This window comes from Symphodus melops, assembly GCF_947650265.1.
Source record: "Symphodus melops genome assembly, chromosome: 1".
NCBI classification, from domain to species: Eukaryota; Metazoa; Chordata; class Actinopteri; order Labriformes; family Labridae; genus Symphodus; species Symphodus melops.
The window spans coordinates 2799042-2823893 of record NC_136691.1 but is presented as its reverse complement, the minus strand read 5'-3'; the positions used below and the strand labels follow the sequence as shown (position 1 = coordinate 2823893).

Here is a 24852-nt window from a genome sequence, read left to right as displayed (position 1 = left end):
AAGCTGAAACGTCAGGAGGAAAAGTTCTTCAGATAGTTACGATAAACAGAACCTGGATGTTTAGCAGCACAGTGTAGATTTGATACTCTCATTACGTTCACTCACATCACAGAGATCCAGGAAGTGATTGAGGAAGATGAAGGCCATGTTCTCCCAGCCGACAGCCTGTCAGGACACATTTCTTTTTAGTCTTTTAAAAACAGAATTTCACTGTAGGCACGTTGCTGGAGTTTATGAAGACAACTTGAAATGCAAATTCTAATTTGTTTTCCAACCACTCAAGCGAACGTAGCAAACTTTATTTTTCTGCTCTGCTTCTGCAGGTAATCAGGTGAGACCAACTCAACCTGAAGTTCTGCAGGAACATTTTGTACGACAGATTTAACAAAAAAAAAAAATCTAAATGAGTAAAAAGGAGGACTGACCCTGCAGGCCAGACCGGCCTCGTAGAAAGCCTTGTCTGCAGGGACGGTCTCAGTGTGACGCAGCAGAGACACCGACAGCTTGGCCGCTACGCTGATCTGAAACAACAACAACAACAATACTGTCACGTAGAGAGACAGTGGACAAGACAGACAGAGAGACAAGCTATCTCTTCTGAAAAAACAACAGATAAGCATAGTGACTCTTCTTTTGGCGTCTTGTACGGGTCATTTTAACGTCATTAGGCTTCACTGGGTGGTGAGAAGCTTTATAAAAAGGTAACAGTCCTTTATTCAGGGTTTCCGTGTTTTGCGTACCAGCTGCTCGACTCCCCTGGCGGCGGATCGCGTGGCGTAGTAGTGAGCGATGAGCAGCATCTGTTCAAAGTCTTCATGAGCCGGAGAGTTGGCCTCTGCTGACCGGGACACGTTCTCACACTGAATGCGATAAGACGACAACGAAACAGAATCTCACTTATCGAATGTCAAATCTGGAGAAGAAATTAAAGTTCATATGTGATACAAAAAACACTTCTCCATGTTCCTCTAACATGTGTCTCCAGTCCGTCTACAAACCCCCCAGTGATGAGAAAAGTCCATCCTCTCCGTCTTCTACCTGCTCCACTTTTCAGAAAATGTGTGCTCAAACAGGCTGTTTGGAGATTTTCCCTTCATGACATCACAAAGGGCAGTAGCCCCTCCCCCAGGTGGGTGACACTCCCACAGCTAGGTGTTTGTTCTGCCCTCTGAGTCTGCCTTCTCACCGTAAACAATAGGACATGGAGCCAGAAAGCAGCGAGTACACCCGAGCCCTTCCAGAGAGGGGCGTGGCCAGACACAGCTCATTTACATATTTAAAGCTACAGACACAGAAACAGCCTGTTCTGAGCAGGGCTGAAACAGAGGGGTTTATAGACATGATCAAATACAGGATCAGAATGGATTTACAACAACACACTTCAGTCCTCCAAATTCTCTCCTGGTTTCCTTCTTTATCCACAGTCCTGTTAAAATAAGCTTGTGTTAAAGGTGTATGCGTGTGATTTACCAGCTGCTGCAGAAAGTCGCGGAGATCGGCCCACATGCGGTAACACCCAGGTGTATCCGTGTCGGGAAGATTTACGACGTCCAGGAACAGACGCTTGTAGATATTAAAGTTCTGGAAGTGAAATAAGCAAACAAGGTGTTTTTAATTCTATAAAACAAATGAAGTTTTTTTCTCATGTGTAAATATTTCTTCTCGCTGTGCAGAGATTTATTAAAACCTTTGGATCCGTCACCTCTTTCTTTTTTTATACAGAAGCAGTCTGTGATGTCACAGATGTGCTCACCTGGGGATTGGGTGGCGCTCCGTGCTGGATGTAGAGCTGCAGAGCCGTCAGAGGGTCTTCGTCTTTGATGAGTTGTGTGGCGTACAGAGCGACGTACTTATGGAGGATTTTAAAGTTCTGACAAAACACAAAAGATATTTAAAACATTTTAGGACGTTAAAGAGCGGGAGATCGCTGATGACCATTTTCCATCCTTAATGAAACACCAAACAGAGTCAGGCTGGAGGCAGGAAGTGAGCTTCGTACCTGTTTGGAGGCTGTTTCCAGACATTTCTCCCACTGGCCTCTCTCTGCGTACATGTCCAGAGCTGCTCCCACATCCACACCCACCAGCTGAACACACACACATCGAAAAAGTGTCATAAACAACAACATGAAAAACATTTCAGGAAGTAACTAGGACTGAGAACTATAAATGGTGTTTATGTTTGGAGGATTAATATTTAGAGTTTTTAATCCTTGAGAACATTCAACATGTTGAACGTTGTTCTCGCACCGACACTCCTGTAAAACTTCTACTAACAGCCCAGGCTTTGATTTACTTCACTCTATTAAATGATGGGCTGCAGCGCATGAAGGATGTGTGGAAAATGAGGGTTAGTCATCAGGAAGTTCAGGTTCCCTCAAATCTGCAGGATTGATGTTTTGTACGTACAGAGTCGACTTTCCCTTGGTTCTTCAGGTGTTCTTTGTACTTCTGGTCCACGTAGTCTTCGTACCTGACAGAGATCAGAGTCTTCAGGTACAGAGCAAACAAGAGAACTCCATTTTGTTTTGTTTTTTAATTCAAGGATGATTTTCTGTATTTTTAATGAGGTTATAAAGAAGTTTTGGTGAGATGGTAATTTACTTTACATTTCTAATTTCTTGATTTCTGAAAAAACATAGCAATGAATGGCAGCCTGTCCACAGCTGAGAGGCTCCTGCAGAGACTTGTCTGAGTAGATATAAGACTCTGTCAATGTTGTCTTTGAGCATTTGCAGTATGTATGAATGTGTGTGTGTGTGTGTGTGTGTGTGTGTGTGTGTTAAACCTGGGATCCAGCTCCTTGGCGACTCTCTTGGCTTTGTTCCACTCCTCACCAGAAATAAAGACGTCGATGGCCTCCTTGATGAGATCCAGGTTTAAGTAGAGTTCGGCCGCCTTCAACACGACATCCGACAAATTAAAAACATTTAAAAGTTTGGACCACGTCTTACGAGAAAAGACATTTGACGCGTTGTACGCATATTGTCTGTCAACTTTCCTCTCTTCTGTTTGAATGCTTAAAAAAAGGAGGTGTGGCTTAATTTAGTGTGTGTCTGTGTGTGTGTGTGTGTGTGTGTGTGTGTGTGTGTGTGTGTGTGTGTGTGTGTGTGTGTGTGTGTGTGTGTGTGTGTGTGTGTGTGTGTGTGTTTCCACTCACAGCGTTATACTTCCTGAGCTGCGCGAGTCGTGGCCCGACCACCAGGACGACCTCCACCGCTCGGTCTTTACTGAGGAACTTGATGGACAAGTCTGCAGCCTGGTAACACACACACACACACACACACACACACACACACACTCAGATCACTGCTACGATATGCGTCGTCGATGGAAAGACAACATCAACAAAAGAGCGGAGAACAACAAACTGACGAAGAGGAAACGTTAATGCAGCTGTTTGATAACGTGCACAAAGATCGTGGCGGTCGCACGCACACACTCGATGCACCGTGCTGCAGTAACAGTAAAGAAACGTCCCCCCCCCCCCCGTGAAAGGTGAAAGGTCAATGAGTCACACCTCAATAAAAGCGATTTGGACCTTCTTTACCTTCATCCAGCACTTCTCCATCAGGTTGGTGTTGGAGTCGTCGTTCACCTTCAGGTAACACTCCACAGCCCGAGAGTATTCAGCCGACTGCTCCCACTCCCTGGCCTGTTCCAGCAGACCCTCCACGCCCCTGAAACACACACACAACAAACAAGATGGTTTCATTTTATAAATCAGCATCAAACGTCTTAAAACCCTCAAAGACAAGACTCTTCAGGTGCAGCAAAAAATAAATAAATCTTCGACTGAAGTTTTAAATCAGAAAATTAAAAATAATGTAAATTTGACCTGAACTAGGATTGCAAACACCAACTCGTGTTTTAGGCATGATTGTTTAACGCTCTCCCTCGGCTGGTCTGCGCTGACATTAGTAACACCGCTCCGGGCCTGAGCACACATCGTGTATGGACACAGTCCGATTCAGCAGGTGGCAGTATGCACACATTTGGTTTGTAAATCCCCCCAAAAAAAGCATCACTGGCGGTCTGAGTCCATCCTGCAAACGCTCTTCTGACTTTCACATCTCCCGTGCAGCTCGGAGGGATGAAACGAGCCCGTGCTGCACGTATATTTCCCAATAAGGATTATTTACCCTCTCCACGTGTTTGTAGGGATTTCTAATGTTATATCTCATCCTGCCTTCTTGCCACAGTCAAACGTTCCCATAACTGTAAATATTGGCTGTTTTTGTGTTTTGCCTCGTCTATCACCTGACCTGCATGCGACGATTACATCAGTAAAAATAACGACAGAGATAATCAAAGCTCTGGTTGGTGCGCTTGTTTCCTTACATAGATGTCATTATTCAATTTCAGTGTCTTTCATATCCAGTTAAAAACTCCTCACAGGAGCTTTAAACATATAAGAGGAGGAATCACGTTTCCTTAAAAACACAGAGGATGTTTATTTCAGTCTCTCCTTTTCTTGTCCTCTGTCTGGTTTTTTTTCTTTCGTTCTGCATTTCATGAAAAGGAATCATCCGGAACCGAACTCACATCGAGGACAGTTTCTGGGAAATCGAGAGTCTCGTAACTGCTCTGAAACCCCGAGATGCAAACTGCGGGAATAATTCAGTGTTTTCTGGCTTTCACCCTCTTCCTCGTCGTTCTCCGTGGGTAACTTTTGATGTTTCTTCTCCCACGAGTCATTAGAGAGGGAGAGGCGTTTGAAGGGAGGAAGATGTAGATGCTGCTCTGCCTGCTAACGAGCTGTTCCTCATTGGTAGTTTCAATTTGGGCTACGACTCGAGCTGTGTTTTAATAAAGCATCAAACCGTTTCGGGGGTTTTTTTGTGTGTGTGTTATTATTCAGCAGGGTGAACAGAGAGAGGCTGTCGGATGTTATAGAGTCTTTTGTTTCCCTTTTATGGAGACAATTTACCACGTGAAATCATAAACAGTCAGCTGAAACTGATAGAAAACATCTGATCTTCAACTGTGAGTCAAATTCACAAGGCTTCCAGCTTCTGTTCTTGCAGGATTTCTCCTTTTTGTTCCATTTAAGAAAGACGGTTTCACTGATTTTCTGCAGCTTTTTCAGTTGTGAGAGTAAAAAAAAACCCCCAATTTGAATCAGCATTTGAAGGCTCTCTGGACTCCTGGTGGACTTTGACCTCTTATATTTCCTCACCTGATTCCCTTCTTGGAGGTCTCACGCTCGTACTCCTCCTGCAGCACAGAGAGCTTGTTGGGGATGTACTCCTTACAGATCCGCATGGAATCACTCCACATGCCTGCAGCCTGAAGAACAAAAACAAAAATGCAGATGGGTGCAAAACAGCAGAGCAAGCTTAGGCAAAATCTCACTAAAGTAAATTTGATCCGATGTCGTCTCTTGCTCTTCCTGACGCCAGGTTGGCTCTCAAAGTTTACCTTGTAATATTGAACGGCGATTTCAGGTCTCTGGGCTCGGAGCAGGAAGGCCTCAGCCTTCTGGAAATCCTTCTGTTCAAAGCAGAACTTGGCTTGGCCGACCAGAACCTCGGCCACGCTCTCTGGATCGTGTCCCTCAGCCACCCGCTGCGCGCTGGCCCAGTCTTTGTTGTGGACGTACCTGGAGCGGTCCACAAACACACGCCCAAATATAACCAACTCTAACAAACTCATGCTTTAGAGAGGAGTTCAACTCACAACGGGGGAGAAACACGTGAAGAAGGCGGATTCTCGTGTTAGCATGTCCTGTACTCACATGTACACGGCTTCTTTGGGTTTTCCTGCTTTGACGAACTCGACCTCAGCCTCCGGAAATTTATCCTGAAACGTGAGACAGTCACAGAATATATTCACACGTCACCCTTTTTTTGGCATGTACTGGTGTATATAGAGTTAAGATTTGTGTCTTTGTGACGTAGTCGTGGATTTACCTCCTCCTCCAGGTAGATAGCATGCTTCAGGTGGATCTCAGGAATCTTTTCTTTACATGACAGACGAGCCAAATCGAACGCAAAGTCGAATGAGCTGGGGGGAGAAAAATAAAAAGAGAAGTCATGGAAAGGTTTAACCATACTGCAAGCATGCGTGTGTGTTGTGGAGACGCTTACAGGCTAACGCACGCCGCCTCGATGGCGTACTCAATGAGACTGAACTTGTTGAGAAGCTTGACGGCCGCCTCTCCTCCCAGACTGCGAGCCCACATGTAGGCCACCTTCTTCTGGGCTGCATCACTTCCATGAGTCTTTGCCACCTGATACACAAACACACACCAAAATACATCGACATGTTTATATCTGTACAGGAGTAGTGCAGCAGTGCATCTCTAACCCCTCTGAGAACAGAAGTTATAGAAGCTATAAAGCTGCACTGAGCTCGAACACAACAGCAGTAATAAAAACTGACAACAGGGGAGCGCTCAATCTGCACCTTCACTAACTGCGACTGCACCAAAACATTTAAAGGTCGCATCTCCTCCTCTTCTTCAACTAGTTTAAATAAGTCTCAGAGCTCCTCTTCAACATGTGTGTGAAGTGTGTTGTTGTAAATCCACTCTGATCCTGTATTTGATCATGTCTATAAACCCCTCTATTTCAGCCCTGATCAGAACAGGCTGTTTCTGTGTCTGTAGCTTTAAATATGTAAATGAGCTGTGTCTGACCACGCCCCCTCTCTGGAAGGGCTCGGGTGTCTTCTTTTTAAGTTTCGTGGCGCTGTATCGGAGTGTTTCGATAATTGTAATCAGAAAAAAATTAAAGTAGGATTCCTTTATATGGAAGCAATCAAGAGTATATTCAGTCCAGCAGCTGCACGCCTTCCTCTCCCTCGCTCGTCTCCAAAGCTGATTTAAAAAAAAAAAAAATTTAATATACGCTGTGTTTGCGAGCCGGTCGTCATTAAGACGACAGCCTGGCGTGATTCTCAAGTGATTAAAAAAAATCCACCTGTTCCTTTGTAATCACTGAGAGTCTGCTGTGAGACAACAGGAGACGGCAAACAAAAATAAATGACAAGAGATGTTATTTAAATATCTAATATGAAGAACTTTTACACTTAAACATCTAAAGTAGTAAAAAAAAACTGTTTAAAAAAACGGTTACATATTTTTTGTTGATTACTTAGATCACCTCAGATACTGTATTTACAACAGTTTTGAAAGCCAGAGATTTCTGTAATATTTGTAGTTGCAAAAGGACGTAAACGTCTTTCTGGCCGCCACTATGACAGACATGATTTACTGTTGCCATGGAAACACTGGATGTTACCTCTATGGCCACAACATTAGGAAGCATGAGCGTCTACTAAAAGCTGCTGCTGATAAAACGAGGGAGGTAGAGTAGCGGAGAGAATCACTCCCGTGATTCCCCGCTTCTCTCAACGTCATCTTTTGTTATTGTTTGGATTCAGAGCTCAGACCCCCCCCCCGGCGGCGGATTTGACATACTGTCCGTTTAAACTAAAGACTTCCTCTGTTGCATGATCGACTGTACGGAGGAAGCTGAAGATTCTGTTAAACGTGACGCATTTTTGATAAAGGTCACACATCTCCAGCATCGATGACAAAAAAATGAAGGGTTTTCCAGCTTTCAAGCCTTTGCAGAGAACATTGCTGTTAATATTCGTTATGTGGGAGGAGGTTTCAACCTCTAAAATAAACAATTACAGCTCATACATTCAGAGTTCAAACTTGGGATTCAGAGCAGGCAATGTGACCGTATCTACCCTGTATGCTTCCTCCCACATGTCGTTGACTCTGTACATATTGATCGCAGATTTCCACTCATCAGCCTCCATGAAGTGGTACTCTGCCTCTGAGAACCTGGATTCAGCCTCCAACTCCTGCAACACACACACACACACACACACACACACACACGCACGCAGTGACACCACACAAAAAGAGAGCGCGATCCAGCATTAATAGATCTGCGTAGAAAACTCATTAAAGTGCACGACTGTAAGTCCCAAAGTGAGGTGCTGATAAGTGGGATTCATGTCCCTTCAGCAATCGTTTTTCTCAGCTGGCAACACAGCAAAAAAAAAAAAAAAAGAAGAAGAAAGAAGAAAGAAAGTAAAAGCTGCTGACAAAAGCAAGTAAAAACTCTATAAGATTGCCTTCTAAATCTTCTTTGTTGAAACTATTTGGAGCTTAAAGACTTTCAGCCTCAGCGTGAACATATCTGGACAACTCAAAAATCCAAAGTAGTCTTTCTGCCTGCCTGTGACTCGCAGCTAAAAACTGGAGCTTTAGGCCTCGTCCATACGTATAAATGGTATTTCTGAAAACAAAGGTTTTTCTGTGTGTTTTGACTTTTTGTTTGCAAACTGCATTTTAGGGTCAGTAAAAATGTACCTTGAGGAAAACTCTGTCCAGGGTGAAGATTCTCAGAAACTCTTGTTTTATGTGCGGATGTTGAATATGGAGTTTTGAGTTTGTAACGTAACCCAGTGCCACCCTGTCACTTTTGTTTTCATGAGATTAGTGTGAAGGCAGACTTAACCAAACTGGTGCTAACGTTGCTAACTGGATGATTTTTTTTTTTTTTTTTTTTTACACACTTACAAAGTTGCTCTCCCACTATGTCGACTTTGTAAATAAAGTGGTAATTGCAGGGGAATGGCGAGATTAATTTAGCGTGTCAAGAACATCGTGTTTTGGGTTTTCATGTGGAAGAAGATTATTTATTTTTTAGAACTAAGCGTGTGAGGATGGGATTTAACCTCTGATTTAAAAAGTACCCGTCGATGTGCGGACGGGGTTTACCTTGGCCAGGTGCAGGTGGGTCTCTGCCAATAAGTCAGGGTGATGTTTGGCAACCAGGCGAATGACATCATCAAACATGCGGTTCTTCTTGTACATGGTTATGGCGTGGTCGGTCTGCTTCACGGTGGCAAACAGCCTGCACACACACACACAAAAACACACACACACACACACACACACACAAAAACACACACAGAGTCATCCATTAGCAGCCGAACTGTTTGTTTTGATTTTCAAAGTTTGAGTGTCAAAAAGTAAGAGAGGCGTTTAGAGTCCAGACATAATGGAAGGAAATGAAAAGACAGTCAAGTCAAAACAGCGTCTGAAATGACCACCTGTCAGCAGCTAAATACTGTTTTTCTCACTCTAATTGTGAGCGATGACTTCAAGCAGTCATGTTACTTCGCTCCTCTCCATTTTCAATAACATCCAGCGGCATGTGACGCGACAAGATTGCTATAAATTAAGTGATCTCCATTTACCTCTCCGCATCCTTGAATTTTCCGTCTCTCTCCAGCTCCTGAGCTCTGCTGATGTACAGAGCCATGACTTCCTCCTCTGTCATACACGTCACGGCCAACTGCGGACAAATCACTTCATTTAGTCTGATTCATAGCGTGACTGATAACACGGGACCAAACATCCTTTAAAAATCTTGTTTTTTTTCCACATTATTATTATTATTATTATCATCATGCGTTAAGATGTTCCTTTTTTCTGTTAAAAATTGTTTTTTTTTGGTCAGGATGATCATGAAAAAAATCATAAGGGAGGTTTCTTGTGTGTTGTGTTCATGTCATCATGAATCCTCTCTTCTCTGCTTACTTTACCACATGCATAAAGTTAAAGAGATATTTGGAATCAAATACGCATCGCTAACTTTTCACGTCATACCTGTGACGGTGTGATTTCTGCATCTCTAGCTGGGCCTTGAGCGGTAGCCACAGCTGTACCTGACAGATTTGGCTGTAACCATGACAACCCAGGTCACTTTGTGCCTCCCCCCCTCATATCTCGCTTGTTCGGCAGACTTCAACCCAAAAGTCCAGTTTTGTCTTTGACGAGTGCCAGTGCTCCGAACTGCCCTCAAGCGCGTGCACGCGTCCTCTGGCACGGTACAGTTCAAGCGCGTTTGACTCGTTGTGTCCCGTACTGACCTTATGAGCCTCCTCCCAGCGTCCTGCTGCAGTGTGCATGTCGATGGCATCTTTAATGTGACCTCCTTTCACAAACAGCTGCTCTGCCACCTGCAGGCCATTAACACACAACAACACACAACAACATGCACTGAGACAGAGGGGACATACAAGCTGAACTCCTGAAGCTTTTCTTAAAAGATGCCAAAGAATAAATAAAACCTTCTGACATACTCTTATCTACCACACAAGAATTTTATAAAATGGCAAACTTTTAAATAGATTTCTATTCATGGAAAATGTCGAGATGAGTTTGATTTGTCGACGCAGTGTTAGAAAAAGAGGAGTCATCATTTTTCTGCTACATAAAAGGGGAACGTTTTATTCCATTAAATCCGTACGTAACAGCGGCATCAGTAAAACGAATGCGAGCGCTGCTGGTTTGATTAAAAAATGTGAAGTCATTGTTTTTTTTTTTCTTTCCACCTGATAACTTCTGTGTTGAAACCACAGGTGCGTGAGCGTCCTCCATTGTTTTAGTTTGAAAAAATGAATCACACTTTTTACGGCAACTTCCACAAAGTTGGAAAGCAAAGAGCTTGTTATCTTAATTACTTCCTGTGAATATGCCCGCAGAGCAAACAAGACAGAAATGGCGGTGCTATTTTCAGACGCTGGCAGTCAGTGGAGGCTGTTTGGCTCAGCTGAGCTCATCACAATGAGCCGAAGCTTCACTGTCATCATCATCATCATCTCCTCTCTTTTTCTTTGTGTCGACACTCGATTTATCTTCCTCGTCTTCTTTTTCATCACTCCTGTTTTTTTTTTCTGGTGTTTTGGCAACTTTTGTCACAGTCATCCAACTCGTCATCGTCGCCAAAGCCCCCCTCGAGCAAACACAGCCCACACACTGCTCCATGGAGACTGAGCTGAAGGATGTGTGTGTCCACAGGTGTGTGTGTGTGTATGTGTGTGTGTGTGTGTGTTTAGGTGACTGTATTTATCCCTGTGAGATGCTTAGAAATGTGTTGCCGGTGGCAAAATGTCACAGCCTCTTTAGCCCCTCTGGCTGTGCTGCTGGTGAGAAGTTAACCTGAGGAGCTCATCGGACAGGGAAGGCAAGGTGTTGGACCAGGGGTGTCCAAAGTGCGGCCCGGGGGCCATTTGTGGCCCTTGAGTGGATTTTTTGTGGCCCTTGACTTCAAATCGAAGAATCAGAAGATTTCATCAGATGGCATATTTCGTTCTTTTTTTTTCTTCTTCATGTTAGCGAGGGAGACCTATAAAAGCCTGACTATTCTTTCCAAAAAATTAGAACACAACAGTTTCCCACCGCAATTAGTTATTGTGTATTTACATTATTTTTTGAAGAGGTCAAAGTACAAAAAGTTCCTTCCAATATTTAAAAAAAAACAAACAAAAAAAACCCCGTGGCCCGTGAGCGATTCTAACGCGACAATTTTGGCCCGCAAGAAAAAAAGTTTGGACACCCCTGTGTTGGACGGTCGTGTGGTTGAGTCGATAGTCGATACATAAATCATCAGGATGAACGATAGAAGTTGGTTCCCTCTAAGCTTTTAGTTTGGCCTTTTTATTTTTTTTAATAATCGTTCCACACCTCGCCCCTCTTGCTCTCACCTCGTGTTCCTGCATCGAGGCGTAGTGCTGCGCTATCTTTAGGTAGTATTTTCCTGCTGATGAATCCTCCTGTAGCTCCAGGATGTGGACGGCTTTCTTCCACTGTCGGGCTGCGATAGCCGCCTCGATGGCTTTCAGTGAACAGCTGCGAGGAAACGCAAAAAAAAAAAACAACTTTCCAATAAGTGTGTATTTAAACGGATTAAATCAAACAGGCGGAGAGAAATCCAAAAGGATGCACTCAGGTAAACTTGGGGGCAGGCTTCAGTTTAAAAACACATGATTTTATCAATACTGAGATAAACGTTTAAAACTTTCCTTGCAAAACAAAAACTCTCAGCTGAAGTTGTATTTTTAAAACATTGTTGTTGTCAAAAAATTCAGCTTCAGATGCTTTTTCAACCAGGAAAGAAGAGCAATCTGCTGCTCACCTGTCTTTATTGTGCGTGTGTGAAAAAGAATATAAATCAGGTTTAAAGATATCTCTTCTCATCCCTCTCTCGTGGTCCTGGTGAGGATTTTTACAGAACAATTGGCTGTCTCTGTTGGATTATTTTTACTTTTCATCTCTCCTCCATTCCATCTGCTGAAACTGTTTTTGTCCCGTACACCACGTACCCTGCTTCAATGAAGTGGTTGATGGCGGCGTCCATCTGTTTCTGCTGGACGAGGTAGTCTCCCCAGGCCTCCTCCAGTTTCACCACCTCAGCGGGGGAAGCGAGGCGAGCCAGCTCCACCGCTACGGGAAGCATTAAGGAGAAAACTTTATGTCACGTGCTGTTTACCTACAGACGCAGAAACAGCCTGTTGTGAGCAGGACTGACATAGAGGGGTTTATAGACGTGACCCCCCCGCAGACACGCACTCTGGATGTTGTTTTGTGTTTTTTAACTTGTACAAACATCGAGACATTTTACTCTCTGCTACTCTTTGGATCTAACTTTGTTTCTAACTTTATTCTTTGTTTTCTCTTATCTTGTGTAGGGACAAATTCTTAGCTCAGCAGCTGTCTGAGGTGTACTCAGTTTAAATTTAATAAAATAAAATAAACAAAGTCAAAAGTTGGCATAAATAACTCAAAAACAGATTTATTTTCCTGTGCGGTTCCAATAACCATAAATGCTCAAATACAAACAAAATCGAAACTATTTGCTCCTTCCACTACAACCTTGAGCGTCTTAAAACACCTGTAGCCACCCACAGCCCACACAAGGTGGCGCCCCAGCCTGACCTCTGGTGGCCTGGGGTGAAACAATCATGGCTCTCACGTCTTCTTAAATGTTTTATAGCACAGTTGCGTTGTCGTTCATTTGCTGCTCTGTGTGCCCTTGAATTTCTCCCCCTGGGACAAATAAAGTTTTTTTTTTTTTTATTTGAATTGAATTAATTATAAAACAGGGGAAACAGCCAGTTTACCTTTCCTGAAGGCTCCTCCTTTGACGTAGCACTCCAGAGCTCTCTGGTTGTTCCTGATCTTCTCGAACAGATCGCCTGCCTGCTCAGAAGGAATAACCATTCATCGAGACTTAAAAGAAAACTATAAAAAAAACAATCAATAGCAATGTAAACTGAACGGCACAATTTGAAAGTAAAAGTCGGTTTTAATTATCTCTTTTTAATTCAGTGTCTCTCCTCCGACCAGTCGGTTAACAAAGTTGGAGAAAACACTAAATCTTTGCGAGGAGCAGAAACGTCAGTGGGGCAAAGAGATGGCTGCAAGTAAAAATCTATTATTTGAAGCATCCGTATCTTCCTTTAAACACCGACAATAATAAAAACCCGGCGCCATCAGGCAACGGCAACACATTTTGTTCAGAGGTTTCTGTTCTTTCTTTTTTCAAAGCCTCTGTCTTTCCCACCTGTTCCACAAACACAGATGGCCGCAGGAGAAAGAATCGAGTCCTCAGACAGAAAGAGACGCCGAGAAATTCACAGACAGATGGGAGGAAGACGGAGTGTAAATCTGAACAAACAAAGAAAGATGTTGTTCCCCGTGTTGATACCTCTCCCTCTCTCCTGCCGTCTTTTAGGAGCTGGAGTGGGAAATGTTTAAATGAAGACGAGTCGGAGAGACACTCACCCTTTCATAAAACTCGCCCTTAATGAGGCTGGCTGCGATGCGGCCGACGCTGTCGCTGTTGTTGATGATTTCCGGGCGGCTGATGGCGAGGCGCGCGGCTTTGGCGGGCAGTCCGGCCTTCAGGTAGAGGTTGATCGCTCCCTGAAAGTCTCCCTCGCTCTCCTTCACCTCGCCCGCTTTCTCATCCTGACCCGTCTCCATTAACCACTGGTAACGGTTCCCACGGAGGCTGTCCAGCTCCGCGTGGCCCTGAGGTCATTTTAGGAGAAGAGAGCAGGCCAAAGCTTTGTTAGACATGCGCTTACTCAGGGGGAAAAAAATAATACTTGTGTCTAAAGTATGCAGAGCAGCAGGCGGGTCTCCTTAGATTTAACTGTAAAGCTGTTAATAATAATTCTGTGCGTTCATTATTACCTTAGCTTCCGCCACAGCAATGCTGTCGTCCCACATGTAGAGCTCCTGGTACATCTCGATGGCTTCATCGATGGCATTCTGCAGACAAAAGGATTGTGCAAAACACATAAATCACAGTTGTATTTTTTGGATTCTGCATGCTTGACAAACTAAATCCATCCATACAGATGCAAAGGAGAAGTGTCGTTTCATTGCTTCTTGAATCGCAGCTGTTCAGGAACAGAGCGTGATCGATTTAGTGACTGTGTGATTTGCTGTAAAAGCTCCGAGTGAAATGCACCTGGGATTAATGCTTCATACTGAGATGGTAGTTTTTAAAATGGCTCAGTAGTTTCCTGTTTCACGCTGAAGGAGAGCGCCTGCTCCAAACGTCCGTGTGCAGATTAAAAGTAGAATATGAAATGTTTGCTTTATCTTTTTTTTTTGGTTTTATTTTGGACGCTCATTCTGGATCCAGTTGTTGCACGCTCTTTACATTAATTACGACAAAAAGAAGTCATTAATTTCCCAGTCTGTTTTTTAGTTTTGTGTGTGTGTGTAATGGCACCTGCTCCAAGTAGTGCATCTCAGCTAGTTTGAAGTTCTTATCCAGCGCTGCAACGTGGGCTCGGACCTGGAAGAACTCGGTCCCATCTCCTCCCTGGTCAAAAAACAAAACGCATGCAGAGTTAAAAAAAAACAAAAAAACAAAAAAAAACAAAACACAAACAGACTCAAAGTGGTCACAGAGTCAGTCACGAGTCCAGGACGCATTTCCAACAGGGACGGTTAATCGTATCGTGTCTTGTGTTGTGTTGTATCCTATCAATCAGTCGTTATTTGTGAAGTGTTTTCTGGAGACGCTTTACAAAAAGAGCATATGGGATAAGATGCAGGAAGGATTTCTCCTTTGTATTCCTCGGAGGAGCAGTGAGAGGAAACATCACAAACTAATCTGTGCTGATCTTTGCCCTGTCGTCACCACGGTCGTTTTCTTTTTACAACGAGAGAAGGCGGAGACGTGTCGTCCGTCTTTATATACGCTCACTGATCTGTACTGAGATAAAAAACAAACAAAAAAAAAACAACCCACCATTTCCTGAGAAACTTTGTCAACAATCTGGTTTGTTTGGTTGAGGAAACGTACAGTCGAGACGTCTCCCAAGGCGGCGAAGCACCTGGAAGAGAAAAAAACAAAAACAACAAAGACAGCAGCAGAAGAAGAGTTGACTCAATTAACTGAGATCAATCGGAGCTTTTGTCTAATGACGGTCTGAGAAATGAAAAGAAACATCCGTGCATTCGGCCACCTTATTACAAACTCTCCCTGAAAAGTTGCATCAGATAAAAGAACAAGTTATGAAAGGACAAAAAAAAAAAAAAAACCCTCCTTGTGTCTGATTCTCTTTCTCACTTCTCTCCCTCATTAACATCAGCCGCTGCAGACAAAAACGCTTCTCTCCCAGATTTCATGATTTATGCAAATCAGGCCGACGCCTAACCAACAGCATATGTATTATTAATGACGAGAGGATTCAAATTTGAAAATATTTCTCAAAAACAGACAAAAAAATTAAAATGCAGAAAGAGTGAAAAATGCTTATTATAGATAGAGAACCGGAAAAATTAAACACAGCCTTTGATGATTAATGAAGTTGGAGACTGAAGGTCAGGCAGGGACGCAGCCATGTTTTTTTGTGTCTGTGTTGGATTGTGTGTGTGTGTGTGTGTGTGTGTGTGTGTGTAAAATACTTCCAGGTGAACAAGGTGCCCTTGTTTTGTCGCATCTCCTCAGTCCCAAAGATTAGTCTCAGGTACAATTGGGACTGATACGGAACGTAATTAGTTCAGAGAAACGAAAATTAGCTTGCAAGGTTGTGTGTGTGTGTGTGTGTGTGTGTGTGTGTGTGTGTGTGTGTGTGTGTCTTTCGCTGACCTTTCAGCAATGTGAAGCTGGTGAGCCTCCAGAGCCAGCTTGCTGAGTGTTTTCCACATGGCTTCTGTTTCTGATGACATCTCCAGAGTCTCCAGGAATGCTGTGGCCCTGTGAATATACACACACACACACACACACACACACACACACACACACACAAGGAAAGCTGAGTCATGCAACAAGACCATAAAGCAACATGCATGAAAAAGACAGTTTCACCAGTACAAACAGTCACACACTGATCAATAACACAGATTAACAGCAGCACATGTACTCTCATCAATGATAGCTCAAAGGACCACAAGCAGCTGAATCTCTGTCTTCTGATTGGTTGCTGGGTTCAGCTTCAGATCTGGATCGGCTGCTCCTTCGCATCCTACAGAGCGAGTCGAGGTGTCGACTTACACGCACGACGACGGATTCTCTTTGTTCCTTTTTTCAGAGCACCTGAGTTATTAATGTCTGTCAGGACCTAAAGATCATTTTAACCCAAATCTCACCTTTAATAAAAACCAAATTGGGTTTATTAGCCAGAAGTCACAGTTTCTATATCTACAGTTTTAATGGTATAACACCTGTATTTGTAACATCTTCCTTCTGATCAAAAACAAAATTAGCCCCAACTTATCAGAGGCGAGCTGATGGATCAAAATTTGGTGAAATCATGGACCTCATCGCTCTGCTCCATCTAATTGGTATTCATGTACGCACCATGAAGAAAACTTTTTCCGGCCTATTTTTTAATGAAGTTAGATTTGTGTGATTTTCCCTGTTGACCTTGAGTCATAAACCACAGCATGCAATTAAATACAGAAGCTTGTTTCGTGATCTCAAGGGTCAAAGTATACAAGTATGTCTCTTTTAAAATCCTGCAGACACGCTCGCCTCGCAAACTCTTGATTTCTTCCCCTTCAAGGCGGCTGACGTCAGCTTGTGTCCCAGAGTTCAGACTTCCTGTGAGGAGTTCAGCAGCTGCTCCTCAAAACTCAGAGAGAGGTCAGGAGCAACAATTTATCCATCTGATGAGGAAGGTGTTCAAAATCAACACGCAGCGAGTAGATTAACTCTCCCAGCTGGCCTGGGAGCTCTGGAGAAACCCTCGAGAAGAGCTGGAGGAAGCTGCGGGATAAAAGGACATCTGGCCTGTTCTGCTCGCCCGGCTGTCACTTGCTGACTCCCAACCAGGAAAGCAGCAAGTAGTTGGAACGCCGGATGGATGTTCAGTTCGATGCTAATGACAGTGATTTTCCTGCTGAAGTGCGAGATTGGAAAGGTACCTGTCGTAATCCCCGTCATCCACAGCAGTGCCGAACTCGATGAGGCCTTCATCCAGAGTGTAAGTCACAGTGTTGACTCCCTCCGTCACGATCACGTCCGTCTTCCCGTCGGCTCGTTCCAGGTCCACAATGTCTCCCTGATGAAGACGAACACACACAGTTTAAACCTGCACTAGAAATAGATCGAGTGCTCGAGCATTTACCACACTACAAAGGATTTTATACTTCACTACAAATGAAAGGAAAAAAATAAAATAATCCACTTTCTCAAAGGGTTCAAGCACAGCCAGTGGCTCCTTTCCCGCATCTATCTATCTCTCTATCTCTCTCTCTCTAAAAAAGCCCCCAAAAAGAGAAGAAAAAAAAAACAACACAAGCTAACAGGTTTTAAAATACTAGCATGATTTTAAAAGTGGCATTCCCTCAGTGCTCCGTCCGCACCCCCCCACATGTTCATACAAAGAAATGCAGTGAAATGTAAATCCTGTGTCTTTATCTTTTTTATTAAGTCAGCCTCAGGAGAGATTTCAGGGACAAGTCCTCCCCACCCCTGGGTCAGTGAGGGTCAAATTAAAAACAAACAGCAGAATTGCTAAATGATGAAATCTAAAATAATTGACACCTTGATGGGGAACATGGTGATGCTCTCGGGGCTGTCGATGCTGTACCAGATGCAGAGGTTTCCCCGGTTCTGTGCGACCACCACGTCGCTGCAGGGCACCCACTGCACGTAGGAGCAGAAGCTCAGCAGGGTGGTCTTCACGCCGCTCTCTATGTCGTACAGCTGGAGCTGATAGGAGGACGGAGGAGGACACCAGAGGTTATATTATTGTTTTTAAATGTTTTAGCTGGTTGCTGTCGTGATCAGACACCAGTTAGGACAAAGAACCACTTTTACAATCAATTAAGCCCATAGAAAGAAATAAGGTATGCGTTTGCTTTCGTCGTAAACGCTCTTTATCGTCCTGATTTTATTATCCCCCCGTCGTACAAAGTTTACATTGCCAACTTGAGCTGATTTGATTTGGAGTTGAGTTGATTACCTTCCTCCGTATAAGCACTCGCACAGCAGTTTATTCTCCCCTGATGAGTCGAGACCATGTACACTCTATAATGTACAGTGGCTCCCCGAGCACTTTGTAAGCTGCGAGCGTGTACGAGAGGCCGCCTGCTGCTGCAATCAGCTACCTTAATATCTCCTACCTCCCCACACACACACACACACACACACACACACACACACACACACACACACCTCCATCACCATTTTTAATAACGCTCCATCTATAGTCTCACCCTGGGGCTCAGCTGGACAAGTTTGAATGTAATGAGCACGAGCGAGTTTCTGTTTGACAAACATTTGTTCAACAACTTGATTTCTTCTGATGGAAAGAGACAAAAAAAACAGAAAATAAACCTGAGGTGTCAATTCACTGATTTGATTGGTCGGCTTTTTTTTTTTTCAGTCTTCCAGTTCACAGAGCACATGCAGAAGGTTAAGCTGTTTATGTGTCTCCATTACGCATCGTAACACAACCCGCTTTACACACCTGTAAAAAAAAAAAAGCGTTCAAATCCTTTTTCTGCCTCCGAACATTTTTAAGGAAGGATTTCTTTCACCGTGAAACGATTTTCACCGGTTCTACTCACCGTCAAACTTCCCACCTCCTCTCAGGCCACTTGTGCTCACACAGAAATATTTCACAATCTGTCCCACTGAAGTTCATTTTGTCCGGGCTGAAGACTTTTACATTTGTACCAGAATATCCACATTTCAGGTCATTATGTGTCGCACAAGTGCAGCAAAAAAAAAAAAAAAAAAAAAAGTTGCTAGGCCACCCGAGGGATTTCCAATTACCAGAGTTGTGCCGGTGTTTGCCCCGGGGCTCGGGCATGAAACTCTTTCTTTACCCCGTGGGCAGAAGCTGACGAGAGCTCGCTGACACTGTCAGAAAGGTGAGGATCTCAGGGCCGCCACGAGAGGAAGTAGAAAAATATAGCGATCTTTAACGAACCCGTTTTGTTCTCTTGTGTCGAGGGGAAAATGAGAAACGCACGTTTTTAAGGATTAAATCGATAAAATGCAAAAAGCTGAAGAGGAAGATCAATTCCATTATCAGAGGAGATTAAATATTTTGTTTTGGTTAGTACGAGAAGCTCCTGGCTCTGACAGCACCAATAAAGGACTTTTTATTTCTGTATCACGCCCTGATTTGAGTCGTCTCTTTTCACTGTTTCCCTCTTCTGTCATCGTTGTTGTTGTCTTCTCTTTCACTCTTTTAAGAGCTAAATGTAGCGTCAGATGTCCCGGTTATTTTTTTACATGACCCACACACACACACACACACACACACACACACACACACACACTGGGTCCTCTCTGATGTTCCCTCTGAGGGTGCTGAGGTTTCTCTCACCCGCAGCTTCTTGTCCCTGAACAGCAGTTTGCGTCCGGTTTCATTGAGCTCCAGCCAGTCGATCTTGGAGTCGTGGCTGATGGTTGCCAGATTGTAGCCGCCGGCCAAGTCCACTGGGGGGGGGAGAGGGGGGGGAAGGGGGGGGGGGGGAGTTAAGTGAGCAGCGGTGAGCGTGACGTCGTCTCTCAAACAGGTTATTAACTCAAGAGTGGTGAAGATTCCTTCACGTTGTTTGAGCAGTTTCTAAACTTTACACACTTCACCTCCCTGCTCAGTGTGCTTCACTATCAAGGCTCTTATAGGTTCAATTGATTATATTGATTTAATTGATTATATTACGTTCATGATTATATTCTGCAATCATGTCATCACATCAGATGTGGAAGAACTACCAGCAATGTCGTTAAAAACAAGAAATGATCCAGGACTGGGAGTGTAGGACTTGAGTTATTGTTGTTTTTGTGTTAATTATAATCGATCGGTTTTCAGTAGAATAACATCCAGATAAAATAAATCTGACGAGGTCACGAGCATCACAAACACACGTTCTCGTTCTCACCGATAGCGATCGTCTTTATGTCGATCAGATACGCCAGCTTCTTGTTGTCTTCAACTCCTCTCTGCTTCCTCTCGTTTATCCGGACACTGAATGCATAACACACACACACACACACACACACACACACACACACACACACACACACACACACACACACACACACACACACACACACACACACACACACACACACACACACACACACACACACACACACACACACACACACACACACACACACACACACACACACACACACACACACACACACACACACACACACACACACACAGATATTAGGGTAAACAACACTGGCCAGTATAAAAAAAAGAAAGAAAAGTACATTCCCACTCATTCATCATTGAAACGTTACATCCAGCTTCAGCTGGGACTAATCTGCTCCGGCTGCTGGTCATCAGAGCTGAATGGCCTGCAGGAAAGCACTCATCAGGAGCAGTGTCAGGCCAGAGGCGAGGAGCAGTCAGAGCACACTTAAAAAAAAAACAGTCCTCCCATTAATCGGTCACCTGCCGACTGTCACTCAGGACTTGACTGGATGTCAGGGCCGACTTTTTAAACATGGATGTGTCACTGAGTTTCCTGGAGATTTGCTGAAGTAACAACTGGGATTTTTTTTTTTGCACAGCTCAATACTGCCCCCTAATGTTTAGAGCTGGAAACACACATTCGCTCGACCAAAGGAAAGGATGATCAGAAGAGGACAGAAATACGACGAGATGAAGGAACACTTCATTAGTTTGATGAGCCTGAAATGAGGTTGAGCATGTTGTAAAGCCGAAGGAGCTGACAGATGTCATCTTTAATAATAAAACCTCCGCACAAAGAGAGAAGTTTAACTCGGATCGAGCTGAGCTGTTCTGAAAATCTCAGTGAGACAAATCAAAGTCTCGCTTCGTCAGATTTTATTCAGCAAACTAAATCTCTAAATTAAGGAGATTTTTGTTTTTTTTTGTTGTGGCTTTAATTCTGTTTTTAAACAATCTAAAATGTTCTGCAGCTCACTGAGCGTTGTTGCACATCTGTTTATCTGGAACCAGACAAACCTGTTTGAGTTTGGCGCGAGCGTTAGCTAATCGTCGGGGTGCGGTTCGCTCTGCTTGTCCGGACCCACCTGATCAGATGAGGGTTCATAAACTCCGTCCTGACTGAACCCAGGATCTCGTTGTTGCTGTACTCCACCAGGCTCAGCTCCCCGGCGTTAAAGACCATGCACACCTGAAGGAGCAGAAGACATGTGAAGAAGAAATGAATCCAACAAAAACACAGTGAGGAGAAAAAGAAGACATGAGAGGACCTGAGAACAAACACGTTATTACACCCGACTCTTTGAGCTGCTGTAGCAGATTTAGCTAACTAGCTCATTTCCATCTGTAGTTCCTGGGCAGATGATGGCAACAGTGAACTACAGATCAACCCGTCATGAATGCACATTTTACAAGCCAGAAGAAGAGTACAGAACAACACACAGATATAAAACATTATGTTCATGTGTGTATTGTTCTTTAAAAGACGTGTGTGTGTGTGTGTGTGTGTTTGTGTGTGTGTACGTACGGATTCATTCTCAAAGAAGAACTTTTCGTTCCCTCCAGAGCCGGGCCAGGGCACCTGAAGGACAAGAGGAGCAGAGTCAAGGCTTCACTGATCACTCATACAAAGAAAACCGACAGGTGGAGTTCATGGATTTAATCTGAACAGGTCGATGGATTATCACAAAGACGTCCGTCTCTCGGGTGATTTCCCCCTGAAGGCGTGGCAGGCTCACCTCGCTCAGGTTGTTGGTCAGCAGGTCTCCCAGCAGAAGGGTTTCGGATGTGTGAGCCACCAGGTAGCGATCTTTGCCCATGATCTTCACTTCTTCGATCTCGTATCCGTAATAAGACTTGAGGACGATGCGAGTTCCTGTGTTGAGGTTCCTCACCATCACCTGTGACGAGAAGGAGGAGAGAACACACGTGATGCACGTGGTCGCGCGTGGGATCATGCAACGTGTACTTCTCTCCTCCACGCAGACTTTAAAATGAGCGGTCGGATGTCTGCACCTGGCTCAGGCCGACGTAGGTCATCTCAAACTTGTTCTTATAGATGCTTCTCCGCAAGCAGCAATCGAACAGCTCCACTCCTCCACACAGTGTTCCCTGTGAAAACACAAAACAAACATCATTTCTGTCTTTAATACTGAGGATCTCTGCCAGCATCACTTTTTGAGGCTGAAATTGAAAAAATATGGTCTCCAGTTTTTTTTAAGGGACCGGACATTTAAAGTTTTCTTCATGCGATGCAAAAAGTGTCATATTGCATCACATGAAGAAAACTTTCAAGCAAAGAAAAACATATTTTTCTCGTCTCAGGGCAAAATGAGGGCTGGATTCACGACCATTCAACACTACTACCATGTTTCTAATGATACACAGCTTCATGTAAATGGGTGAAGTATCCCTTTAAGATGCAGAGTGTTACCAATCCCAGCTGTGAAGACTTTAAAACAACCATGTATTTATCAAATCAAATACGATATAATACGACACAGTTAGAGCTAAAATGTGGGTTTATTTTTTGCCATCATATTTTCCTTTGGTTATCTGATCAAACAGATTTTTTTTTTTTTTTTAAACTGTCCATCTAGCTGACAACAACTTACCTCCCAAAACATTTTTAATTTAAGTTTTGTTTCTCCTTCAGGCTCCTGAGTCTGTTTGTGTTTTCCGTACATGCATACTTTGTTTGTGAGTCAAACTTTTCACGCAGAGGTTCAAAAACGTTTCTCTTAAACTGATCGTGCCTGTTTGCATGCAGCTGAGCAGAGTCATCTGCTTTCTGGCTTCACTAAATGTTTACCAATAACTGGTCGGTTATAATCAGTTAATCAGGTTATAATCTAAAGAAGAGAAATCAGGTGTTCAGGTAAAGCTCTGCGTTAAAATCAGATCCTGGATGAAGTATTTACCGCACACAGACGGGATCCATCTTTCTTCCAGGCCAGCGCGGTGATCGTGTAGAGGTTTTGGATCTCTTTCAGCTTCGCCTCATCCCACACTCCTTTTCTGGGAGCCCAGTTAAACACCCGCAGTCTGGGAGGACGAAGCAGGCGAAACGTCACCTCTGAACCCGAGTCTCTTCAAACCACTCATTCCCCCGACAGAGCCACCAACTCTCACCGGTCGAAGCTGCCCAACACGACAGACTGCCCGCTCGGGCTGGTGGCGGCGACGGTGAACTCCCTCTCCGTCGCGTCTCGGCTGTAGTCGAAGGTCTGCAGGATGTGACCCTCTCTGCTGTAAGCCACCACCTTCTTGTCACAGCCGCCCACCATGATGCTGTTTGTCGCCCAGGCCAGAGCGTAGGGTGGGCACGGGTGCATCAGCAGCTTACCCTGAATCAGAGTCAGAGTCAGTGTGACCGCGAGGTGCATTAAAAACAAACGTGCATGCAGGAAGTGATACAATCAAATCAATCAATCAAAATGTCAAATGATGTTTATTATAGAATAAATAAGGATAAGGGCCTGTGTCCACCTGGAGGTTTCTCTCTCTCTCTGTCTCTCTCTCATTTCTGACTCTATCTCTAAAAAAAGGCATCAAAAGGAAAAAAGAAAACAATCTGCCAATCACCGACGACGCAGCGTCGGTCATGCAGCAGAGGTTGTCAAGGGTCTGTTGCCATAGAGACAAGACGTAGGGTTAATTCTCAGCACACTTACTCCAGGTGGACACAGGAGCCCAACGAGTGATCTGTGAGGCTGTGGTTACCTGAGACTCCCCCGAGCCTTCATCATCAAAGAAGTAGCGCACGACTGTCCCATCAGCGTGGCCGGACAGGATGCCTTTACCGGAAACACTTAAAAAAACACAGAACGGACGTAAAACAAAGAGTAAAAATAACAAGTCCATGATTTGTTACCCAACTTTTGTTCTGTTGTTCAGAAAGTTTTTTTTGTTGTTGTAAAAAAATCAAGTACATGAACTATCTGACATCATCTCATATGTGTGTGTTTACTTTGAAACCAGTGAGACGACACAGGACTCGGTGCTGTACAGGGTTGAGGACTTGTTGGTCTGAGTGTTGGCGAGTCGAACCTTCGAAAAACACAGGAAGTCGATAAATACATCAAATGGAACAAACTAAATGCAATCAAATGTCAACATTCTTCCACAGAGCCAGAATAAACGGTTACATCAGGAGACTTTAAACTTACCCTGCCTTCCACTAATCCATAAACAATCACATGTTCTGCAGGCCAAAGCACGCAGGTCACAGCGCTCTGCAAAAAAACCCCAGAACATTTCACATCACAACCATGAAACTTTCACTGTTTCTAACCATCATTAGCTTTCTTATTTCTCAAATAATGAAAAAAAAAGTCCATCCTCTGCGTCTTCTGCCTGCTCCACTTTTCAGAAAATGTGTGCTCAAACAGGCCGTTTTCCCTTCATGACATCACAAAGGGCAGTAGCCCCTCCCCCCAGGTGGGTGACACTCCCACAGCTAGGAGTTTGTTCTGCCCTCTGAGTCTGCCTTCTCACCGTAAACAATGGGACATGGAGCCAGAAAGCAGCGAGTACACCCGAGCCCTTCCAGAGAGGGGGCGTGGCCAGACACCGCTAATTTACATATTTAAAGCGACAGCCACAGAAAACGGCCTGTTGAGTAAACAAA

General features: G+C 44.0%; 1 protein-coding gene across 1 annotated transcript in view; it reads right to left on the bottom strand.

Moving 5' to 3' along the window:
• Nucleotides 1-24852, bottom strand: part of ift172 (intraflagellar transport 172) — a 28538-nt gene that overhangs the window by 2200 nt on the left and 1486 nt on the right. Inside the window, exons 5-44 of the mRNA XM_079341378.1 lie at nt 24392-24457; nt 24193-24272; nt 23946-24033; nt 23355-23569; nt 23144-23267; nt 22239-22334; nt 21962-22123; nt 21751-21804; nt 21311-21414; nt 20179-20264; nt 19620-19732; nt 17825-17992; nt 17203-17339; nt 15926-16033; nt 15083-15167; nt 14558-14650; nt 14011-14088; nt 13597-13845; nt 12933-13011; nt 12135-12255; nt 11517-11661; nt 9900-9989; nt 9225-9322; nt 8743-8878; nt 7701-7817; nt 6089-6231; nt 5912-6005; nt 5737-5801; nt 5421-5601; nt 5179-5288; nt 3550-3679; nt 3160-3258; nt 2788-2897; nt 2409-2472; nt 2000-2086; nt 1754-1870; nt 1471-1581; nt 741-860; nt 426-521; nt 106-165 (exon numbers count right to left, since the gene is read on the bottom strand). Coding sequence (XP_079197504.1) covers nt 106-165; nt 426-521; nt 741-860; nt 1471-1581; nt 1754-1870; nt 2000-2086; nt 2409-2472; nt 2788-2897; nt 3160-3258; nt 3550-3679; nt 5179-5288; nt 5421-5601; nt 5737-5801; nt 5912-6005; nt 6089-6231; nt 7701-7817; nt 8743-8878; nt 9225-9322; nt 9900-9989; nt 11517-11661; nt 12135-12255; nt 12933-13011; nt 13597-13845; nt 14011-14088; nt 14558-14650; nt 15083-15167; nt 15926-16033; nt 17203-17339; nt 17825-17992; nt 19620-19732; nt 20179-20264; nt 21311-21414; nt 21751-21804; nt 21962-22123; nt 22239-22334; nt 23144-23267; nt 23355-23569; nt 23946-24033; nt 24193-24272; nt 24392-24457 — 4479 coding nt within the window. The remainder of the gene's footprint in view (nt 1-105; nt 166-425; nt 522-740; nt 861-1470; nt 1582-1753; nt 1871-1999; nt 2087-2408; nt 2473-2787; nt 2898-3159; nt 3259-3549; nt 3680-5178; nt 5289-5420; nt 5602-5736; nt 5802-5911; nt 6006-6088; nt 6232-7700; nt 7818-8742; nt 8879-9224; nt 9323-9899; nt 9990-11516; nt 11662-12134; nt 12256-12932; nt 13012-13596; nt 13846-14010; nt 14089-14557; nt 14651-15082; nt 15168-15925; nt 16034-17202; nt 17340-17824; nt 17993-19619; nt 19733-20178; nt 20265-21310; nt 21415-21750; nt 21805-21961; nt 22124-22238; nt 22335-23143; nt 23268-23354; nt 23570-23945; nt 24034-24192; nt 24273-24391; nt 24458-24852) is intronic.